Below are 9780 nucleotides of genomic sequence, written 5' to 3'. Positions count from 1 at the left end.
AACCCAGGCCTATTTGTTGTTCTATATAACACTTTATCGCTCATCTCTCATCTCCTTGCCATTTCATTGGCTGTTCTCCATTCCTAGAAAGTTCTTCCTCCTTACCTCCACTTCCTGGCTTCCTTCAAGATTCAGTGCAAATCTTACCCTCTGCAGGAGGCCTTTTCCATACTCCAGTCCTCAACCAAACCCATTGTTAGTGCTGTTCCCGAGATTATCTTGGAATTACACTGAATATATCTTGTGTGCAGTGATTTGCATGCTGTCTCCATTAGAAGGTCCTTGAATACAGAACTCCTGCCTTTGCCACTGTGTTCCCATCGCTTAACACTTGTCTGACATGGTAAGCATTTAATAAATGCTTATTAGCTGATTGACATCCACCTCCCAACTCATTATCTAAAAATTCAGTTCAAGCTTGAAACTTCGTGGGATGCTCTAGCAGGTATTTGTGCTTCAAGCAGAGGTTGAAGCACATGATCTGAGTTCTCTTCCAACTCTTAGGAGTCAATGCTTTCATTCCTACCCTTCCCTTGCCTATCCAATTGATTGAAAATGACATCACCAAGGTGATTCCCTCAGTTACCCAGGATAGCGCCATGTTGAGGGTTACATCTCTACCAGCACGATATGTCGATCTTGTCTTCCATTATCCCTGAGTACAGAAATCAAAGACTGGGAAAGGATATCATCAGCAACTACCCTTCAGGCTGATACAAGCAGAGGAAATGGAGTTGGATGAAAAAGTCAACTGCTACAGTCATCCACTGTTCAAGATGTGAGTCTTCTAAGTCATATAGGTCTTCCCCAGACCCAGCAATGCCTACAGCCCACAGTTTTCCCCATGCCACAAAGGAAAAAGGTTACTCATCCACAAACGGTGGTGACATCAAGACAGCCCAGTCAGAATTCTAGATTAGGAGCCTTTTCACCTCCTAAAAATTTTTCTCTTTTCCTTAGAGGCATCATCTGCCAACCTTACAGTTTCAGTCCTCAACTAGGAAAGGTCACCAGGATACAATTGGAATAGGGGGCACACACTGCCAGTTAGGAGATGTGGGGATGATCAGAAATTGGTTAAGTCCCTTCTGCCCTCCCACCCAACCAACTCCTCAGGGAATGAGGTACTTCTTTGCATTTAAAGAACTGAGAGAGGCAAATATTCTCTATCAGCTAGAAGCTCAGGCAACTTCTTGTGTCAAAAGAGCCGTGCTGATTGGAGGAATGACTTACTTGCAAGATAGCTTACAAGGAGTACCTCATTTTGAGTATAGCATGAGAGGATCCCACCTCACTTCAGGTGGAAGTGACAGTAGTCCTTGGGTTTCCTATAGGGGCAAAGGAAGATAGCAATGACTGGGAGGGCCAAAGTATGAAGTTGTATGGGGGTGCAGGGCTAGGCTTATGTGTATATGACACTGTGGAACTTTTCAATACCAAATAATCCTGAGGGTTGGAGATACCACCACTCACTCTATTGTAATCTGGCAAACCTGGTTGCCAAGGGAGTTACTTTGAGGGGCAGAGAAGATTTAGGTTCAAATGTTGGTATTACTACTCAACTACACAACCCTGGACAAGTTACTTGATGGGCCTCAGTTTCCTCATTTGTAAAATGATCCTTTTTAGCAGTGGATCCTACGAATCTATCTGTAAAATACTTTCTGCTTCACAGAAGAACATTCATAAACAATAAAGCATTATTATCAATGTCAGTTATTATTATCAGGCCCCCTCCTCAGGATCCACTTTGTTATCATTCTAATGAGGTCTCCAGGATATCCCCCGAGGGATACTTCTTCTTTAGGTGCCATGTTGCTCCTTGCCAACAAATCCCATGGTCAAAAGGAGCCCTAGATAGTGTCCCAACCATCTGCCCACTTGAGGCCTCTGGGAAGGAGGGAGTGGGAATTTCAAGGCAGCATGGGAAAGTAGACCTTCTATCTGCCCATCCTTTTAGTCGGCTGTCTCCGAGAAAAGCCAAAGCAGTTATACAGGAAATGACCCCCAGAGTTGGGCAAAGTGCTTAGTTAGCTAGTAGTGAAATAGAATGGAGGGACAGAGAGCAGAGAGTGGACACAATCTTCTCCCTTCACTTGGAGGACACAGAAAGTGCACAGGCCCTGAATAAGCAAGAAATGGTACCAGGGGCAGGGAAAAGCAGAAAAAGGTGACCCAGGCACCTTTGGGAGTAGGTCCTCCTTGTTGCACCGTTTTCTTTGCTCTCTCCAAACTGGCCCATCAGCCCCTATCCAAGCACAAAAGAATGCCTGGACTACTTCCTTCATCATCCCTCAGTCCCTGAGCAGAAATGGCTGGTGTCAGAGTGGCCTCTGCTGGCTGCCTGCTGTACCTCACCCAGAAATTAGAAGCAAAGCCCTCTATGCCAGAGATCTCAGGCCACAAAGGGAGGGGTTGTCTCTGTTGTACAGGGAAGCTGAGTCCTAAGCATGGAGAAAGAGCATCTGAAAGCACTAGGACAGATTTCCTCTCCTATTCTATTCCTCTCAGGTGAGGGGCGGAATTATTTTATTCTTGTACTTTCACTGTTATCTACAAACCACCTTCATTCTCTCATTGGAGAATGAAGAAACATAGCAAGGTAAGATTAAAGACAGAGAGAAAGGATTGAGAGACCACAAAATCTGCTCTGACCCAAAAGATACAGATGGGATATGAACAAACACACCACACCCCCTTCTCATGTCATGGGGGTGGGGGAGGATGCCTTGCAAATATTCTGTGAGGCAAACAGCTTAGGTACCATCATGCTCATTTTACAGATGAGCAAACAGATGATGGTGTGACTTGCCCAGTCACATAGTTCCTAAGCAATTAAGAGTTGGGATAGAAAGCTTTTTGCCTGCTTCCCAAGACATTTAGGGTATCTCTCTACAGGGAATTTTCTACAGTCCCCTTAACTGCCAAGATGATGAGCCCCAGCCCTTGCCTGGGTAATTTGAACCTAGATATTCTGACTCTAAAGCAGTTCTTTCCACTACACTATGAAATAGCATCATGATAAAATCAACATACATTCATATATACAGGGAAGAACACTGGCCTAGGAATTAAGACCTGGGGTCTGCCACCATTTGGCTATGTGACCCTAGACAAGTCTTAACATCTAAGTCTCATCTTCCTCATCTGAAGAAGAGGTTTGCACTAAATGATCCCTAAGGTTCTATCTAAATCTAAAATTCTATAAGAAAAGGAAAAACAAAAATCTGTAATCTAAACTTCTGTCCAGCAATGACTATACGATTCTTCCCTCCCCACCCCTCACTCCCCATCCCTGGGAGCCCCAAATCCTATAGACCGGTGATATAACAAGAACATTGTCTTTAAAGTCAGAAGATCTAGTTTTAAACCCAGCTCTGCTACTATGTGACTTTGGACAAATCACTTCCCCTCTCTTGGTCTGTTTCTTCATTTGTAAAATGAAGGGGTTGGACACGATCTCTAAGCTCCCATTCAATTCTAAATCCTATGGCCAGCACAAGGGCTGGCTGGCAATGTCACTTTATCAAAACCAGGAATCTTAAGAAAATGAAGAAATTCCCTCTTCTTAAAATCACAGCTGTCATGCCTCCTTGTTCATCACCCTTTAGCTCATAGGATAGCTTTCACATTCAAATGGCAACCCTAACACACCAAACCCCAGTCCCAGTGTAGAAGTGCCTGCTCCAGAGCAGGGAAACAAGGTTAGACAGGAACTTAGCCACATAACCTCGGGGGCTAGCAAGCCAGCCTGACCCCCTTTCTTCTTGAGATCAATGACTGTAGGTGAGTGTCCCTAACCCACTCTTCCCATCCTAAATTCTTCATTTCCCTCTTGCCCTTGCCCCACATACTTTTTCTTCCCATCTCCTTCTCCCTCATGCATCCTGGAGGTAAAGTTAACTTATCTGTAGAGCTAAAATGCTGTTCTACTTTAAGACAGACAGGTCTACAGAACTCTGGGTTCTTCCAGAAGGGACTCCTGTGCAGACACAGGTTAAACTACATGACCTCCAAGGTCACACTCATCTCTGAGATTTTGGTCATACCCAAGTGCTGCAGGACAGGTTACAAAGGACCTGAAAGTAGAAGTGGTGCAGTAAGAAAAGTAAAGGATTTCAATTCAGAGGACAAGGGTATTAGCCTCATCAAAATGGGGAGGGAGAGAGAAGAGGAGAAAACAGGAAGGGGAAAGAACAGGACTAGAAGATTTCTAAGGTCTCTTCCTGCTCTACATATATATGATCCTAAAAACATCAGACCACAGAGGTACTATTATCTAAGGAGAGGATTAAGTAGGCATATCTCATCCCACCCAGGTCAGTTCTAGGTAAATTGTCTAATTAAACCCCTTCTCTGTGTGTGTGAGGGACATGGACAGCCTGGCTAACAATATGACACACTTTACATCAAACCCCTATCCAAAAATTCCAGCATCTTGGCAGTCAAGCTTGTCAGACTCCAAGACTGAGTGGTGGGATTCCCAACCCCCATTATAGGACTGTTTGGTGCTCAAAAGTTCCACAGTATCTTATACACATAAGCCTAGCCCTGCACTGCACATATCTTGGTTCCCCCAGTCATTGTTATCTTCCTTTGCTCCCTATAGGAAACCCAAGGACTACTGTAACTTCTGTCAGAATTGAGGTGGGGTCCCCTCGTGCTACAGTCCTACCTGTCTCTAAATGAGGCACTCCTTGTAGGCTACCCTCAAAGTAAGCCATTCCCTCAATCAGCACCGCTCTTCTGACATAAACTGTCTGAACTTCTAGCTAATACAGAATACTGGCCTCCCCCAGTCCCTTAAATACAAGGAAGTACCTCATTCTCTGAGGAGTTGGGGTGAACATGTAGCTTGACGTAGTCTAGAAAAGTTTCAATGCTCCTGTATCCTGCGTTATAAATATGATGGCCTGGCATCCTCTGGGTGGGCTAGGAAACCCTTAGCCTAGATATTCCCTTTCAGAGAGGTGGGAGAGCATGCTTTCTGCTTCTGTACCCCACTTCAAAGACTGAGGCCCAGACATAACCCAAGAGGCTATGGCCTCCTTGCCCTGGTAAGTAAAAAGAACAGGGAGGGCAACACCTGAATCTGGCAGAGGTGGGGCAGATACAATCAGCTAATTCTGTGTTCCTACCTCCACTTCAGCTGTGGGGGAAAACTACTCCACTCTGGGAACTATTCCCACTGACTTCCCTTATTCCACAGTTATACTAACCAGGGAGGTACGGAATGCTGCCTACACTTTCAGAAGTGGTCACTGTGGCAGTTGGTTTTGCTTAACGGTTTTTGCTTCAAGGGAGATCTATCCAGAAATTATTGTGTTGTAAAAACAAAGGGCATCTATAGGACTTTTTTTTAAACCTAAGGAAAAAATAACTGGGGAAGGGGAAAAGCTGAGATCTTCATCATGCTCTTGAGAGCGGGCTGCTCAGACAGCAAGAGTTTATTTTGCAGAAGGTACCCTCACCCTCAGAGATACTCAGAAGATATTTGGCATCACCTGCAATCCTTCCTCAAGGCAAGTCTCTGACCCTTGCCTTCTCAGGCTTCTGCTTTGGCCAACAATTTGAGCCTGAGTATTATTACCACATCAACACAAGCCAACAAGGCTCTTTCAAGCCTTGAAATATGCCTGGGACCAGCTATGTGAAGAGACCTATCCAATCAGGTGAGAATACCCCTAGAGGAGATGAGAGTTAGGATAAAAAAGGGCAGATACTCCCTTTACCAACAGGGCCTGACCCCCCAGTTCCTAAATATCCCACAGCAACACTCCTACTCCTCAACCAAAAAAAAAAAAAAAAGATGGATCTTAACAAATAAAGATTAGCCAAACATTGATTTCCAGGGTCAGCTAGGCTAACCCCTGAGAGTACCTCAATCTCGGTTTTTTTCCCTATGTAATATGGTATCACTTAGATGCCAATCACTCTGAAAACTTAGAAAAGCAACAAGGAATAGAAGACCTCAAATTCTAAACTAAGACTCTTCAGTTTTGATTTAGGAAAGAGCTCCTTAAGAGCAACAATTATTTTTCTCCTTGCCTTTGCATCTCCAATACCTAGTACAATGCTCTGTTTAATTAATGCCTGCTGGAACGGGTTGGAGACACAAGTGGGAGGCAATACTAGCTTGCCTAGCCTTATATACCCATTACACACAAGGGACCTGAAGCATACAGACAAGGAAAGGCAGGCCCCAGAAGGTCTGTGTTCCAGGCTATCTTGTGATATCATCCCTCATGAGGCCCCTCTGTGCTTGCTCTTTTTGCTATCAGGTCATCACAACATGCTTACCACCAACCAGGTAGCCTTCCCTCCCCCACCCTCTGGACAGCAAGTTTTTCCAGTTCGCATTGGAAGAAGAAAAGCTGCGCCACTGGAATACCAGAGTTACAGAGGCTGCCTCACTAGGTACCACAGCAACTTCTACACTCAGACCTTTGGTCTTGTCCACATGCAAACTGCCCTGCCTATTTCAGAAGGTATCAATCCCAATACCAGAATCTCAGGCAGTTAACTTGTGAACTCAAGGGCAGCTTTAGGATTGGGAAAAGAAAGATCACCGCTCTCGGCAGTGAAGTTAGCAAAAGAAATACTCATTAGCTTCAAAAATAGGGAGGCAAGGGCAGAGTGGGCTAATGGCCTTTTTAGCATCTTGAGTTCTCTTATAATTCCACTTTTTTTGAGTCCTCTCATCTCAAACATGTTAAAAGAAACATTACAGATGCTCTTCAAATTAAGGCAAAACTCCAAACACCTACATGAAAGAAATCATTTTAGAAACTTGTGCCAGAAGGCAGGAAATGGTTGGCCTTCCCCAAACAACAATCAAAAAGCTGCCCTGCCTCTTCCCAGTTTCCTATCTCTAGGACATATCATTCTTGCCCCAAATTTTGCCCCACCTCTCCTCCCCTTGGCAAATGACTCCCTCTGGGGCTCAGGATAGTTCTCCATGTGCCTCTTACTCATGGATGAAAAATCAGAGGCCCACTTGGACCCCAAGTCAGTTCTCTACTCCTCCCAGAATATCCAGGTATTGCAGCACTTCAAGTATATAGGTAAGGAAATGGTCTCCACCCTAAAATGACTCTTCATACCTGATGAGAAGAAAAACCTGCCACCCCCACCACCATGTCCAACTATTTCTTCAAGTTATCTTTTTTGAGCTACAGCAAAGGACTCCTAGCTGCCTAGCTAGGATTTCTAGGGATCCTTCCCTCCTCCCCCTTTTCTTAGCATTGCCCCTTCTTTGATGAATCTATGATGAGCAAACATGTTAAGAGAAAAATGAACCTGAAATATTTTATAAGGACTAAGCCTAGGCAAACTTTCAGATATCATAGGCAAAGGAAATGACACGGCCTCAGACTTGGTACACCTAGGTTGGCTCCCAGGTACTGCTCACTCTACCTGTATTTGCATTTTTTTTCCCATGCACAGCAGAGACTTTCGTACTGTGCATAAGGAAGCCTATGATGGCTGGGATCCAAGCAACTATCAGCAGCCAAAACCTGTGTGCCTGCAGGATGAGCTCACCAACATGATCAGGAACAGTAACGCCAAGTTTGAGGACTCCACGGTGACCAAGGTAAGCAGGTTACAATCCATGCAAAGTGGTCACCAGCACAGGATCTTGTAACACCAGCAGAGTACAAAAATCTATTGCTCAAGTTTACCACTAATTTCCTACAACTCAAGGACTGCCTTTTCTGTCTCTCTGCTCTCCTTCTAGGTCTCTTTCTCACCACCCTTCAAAGCAATAAAAGTAGCCACAGGCAAGCAGCCCACCAGCATATTCAGAGTTCCTGAAGTGAAGTTTCAAGATGTCACCACCAACAAGCAATTCTTTCAGAACTGGGGAGCCCAACCCCGGATCCACCACGGAGATGTCCATGATGGGACCTACCTTAAGCCTGTCGTAAGCAGGCAGGCAGGAGAAAGGCTTGACCCCCTTCCTTAGCTCATACTCTGATACCTGGTCTGGGATACAAGAGACTAAGCTCTACCCAATTTGCCACATTACCTTGGGGACATGTTTAACCTTTCCACACTTAATTTTTCTTTCTTGTTGGGGGGAAAAATATCCACAGATGATAGGCCCTACTGATGATGGGGAAATGGCAAAAGGGGGAAAAGGGGCTAGATGGCATATTTTCACCATTGTTCTCCTTTCCTTACAGTAGAATAATTTCTAACAACCTCTGAGTAGGTGATGGTCCTTGCTGGCTATTGGAGAAGATTTCACCTTCTCCCACTCTACTTCAGCTAAATATCCTCTTTTTTTCTCTTCCCAATAACTTGGATTCCTAGCTGCCATTTGAAAGCCAAACCACCACCAAGAGCTCTTTCATGCCTACAATTGCCAAAAAGGTGAAGTTATTCAAACCCAAAATCAGCAGTATCAAGATTGAGGGAAACCATGACTTCTCCACAGTGTACAGGGAGGCATATAGGTAAAATGCAAGGACTTAAGAAGTCAATCCTCTATAGACCAAAGGGGTTGGTATGTCACAGAGAAGGCCAGTATTCCCAGGAGAGACGGGGGTCAGCTCGAAAACCCAGACGTACAGCTTTTTTATTACCTTTGCAGGCCACTTCAGTTGCCCATCTGTCCACCGCACACTCATCTGATCCAAAACCAGGACACAGAAACAACAAACAGAGAGACTACAACTCAACTCACCTGAGCGATCTGCACCTCAAGAGGCAGTCCTCTGTCAGTTTCATACCCAGAAAATAAGGATTTTAGCCACCCCAGAGCTTTAAATACAACCTTCTTTGGAAAAAAAGGAATAAGCCCTAAACCAGTTTACCTAAAATGGCACTGACCAAGGACACAATAAGTTACCAATTATATTCTGTCCAGAGCACATTCCTTCCTACTGTTTAATTGGTCTTAAGTAGTTTTATCAAAAAGTCACTGAGACAAAATAGGGAGTTTCTAAAACTGATTAAAATTTTTTTCATTTAATAGAAATGGTTTCTGTAGCTACTGTGACTCTTGATCTGATAAAATGATCTGCCCTAACCATGAAGATCTTTTACAACACAATAATGGGATGTTCTTCATCTCTCCTTGGACCTAAGCTATCTTGGGTGATCTACCACCAAAGTCTGGGTCATTATATAATTTTACAAGTATCTAATAGGAACTAATTAAATTGGGGATAGAGGAAGGAGAAGAATATCTCCAGAAGACACTCATTCCTACTATTTTGAAAGACTTCAGACCATGCCTCCCCCAGTTCTGCAAGGTAAAATAATGGTGCATTCCAGTTCCAAGTCATAAAATCACATTTTTAGCAGGCCAAACCTAAAAGTATCATTCCCCTAAGTCTGTGGTATTCCCAAACACTTATGGGCAGAGAGCTTTTACGGAAAAGCTTATAAATGTAAAATAATATGGACTAAGCACATAAATAAACAGGACAGAGCAGTGTATGTGTTTCCCCTCCAGGACAGTCCCTGCAAAAACAAATGACAGCTCCCCTTCTCATGCCAATTAGGGGTATGTTTTGACATATGCCAGTGAAGCAGTCATTAAGTATTTCCTGGCAAGGTAAATGGTGGAGAGTCCTAAAAAAAAGAGTAAAATCTGAAACCAGAGATTCTTGATCAAACAAAACCCAGCTGTGAGGAGGAAACAGGAATATGGCAGTGACTAGACCTACTGCCACCTGCTATTCAAGGAAAGGGACTGACACATAGAACAGCTTAAAAAAATGACAAAATGTTTCTCAAAAGTGTTATCTGTGCATTTTCTAGAGAAAAAAT

General features: G+C 44.0%; 1 protein-coding gene across 3 annotated transcripts; it reads left to right on the top strand.

The window, feature by feature from the left end:
• The first annotated feature begins 4514 nt into the window (after positions 1–4514).
• On the top strand, positions 4515–8973 carry LOC140505232 (uncharacterized). 3 transcript variants are annotated; one of them, XM_072611028.1, is made up of 7 exons: positions 4515–5057; positions 5550–5672; positions 6282–6417; positions 7447–7594; positions 7739–7924; positions 8317–8459; positions 8597–8973. In XM_072611028.1, the coding sequence occupies exons 2-7, from the start codon at positions 5633–5635 to the stop codon at positions 8691–8693; spliced, it is 750 nt and encodes a 249-aa protein (XP_072467129.1). In that variant the 5' UTR covers positions 4515–5057; positions 5550–5632; the 3' UTR covers positions 8694–8973. The 3 variants fall into 3 exon arrangements, with proteins under 3 accessions (XP_072467129.1, XP_072467128.1, XP_072467130.1); XM_072611027.1 differs by having other exon boundaries at positions 4524–5057; positions 5459–5672; XM_072611029.1 differs by lacking the exon at positions 4515–5057 and having other exon boundaries at positions 5087–5672; positions 8317–8376.
• Positions 8974–9780: the final 807 nt, after the last annotated feature.

This window comes from Notamacropus eugenii, chromosome 5 (genome assembly GCF_028372415.1).
Source record: "Notamacropus eugenii isolate mMacEug1 chromosome 5, mMacEug1.pri_v2, whole genome shotgun sequence".
NCBI classification, from domain to species: domain Eukaryota; kingdom Metazoa; phylum Chordata; class Mammalia; order Diprotodontia; family Macropodidae; genus Notamacropus; species Notamacropus eugenii.
Note: the sequence above shows the minus strand (reverse complement) of the source record. Positions and strands in the feature narration are given on the sequence as shown.

What these genes read in the sequence shown, in the direction of transcription:
- LOC140505232 (XM_072611028.1), top strand. Translation starts at nt 5,633, where the DNA reads ATGCCTGGGACCAGCTATGTGAAGAGACCTATCCAATCAG. An exon ending in GAAGAGACCTATCCAATCAG is followed by an intron (nt 5,673 to 6,281) that starts GTGAGAATACCC and finishes TTTTGCTATCAG; the next exon opens with GTCATCACAACATGCTTACC. An exon ending in AGGACTCCACGGTGACCAAG is followed by an intron (nt 7,595 to 7,738) that starts GTAAGCAGGTTA and finishes CTCTCCTTCTAG; the next exon opens with GTCTCTTTCTCACCACCCTT.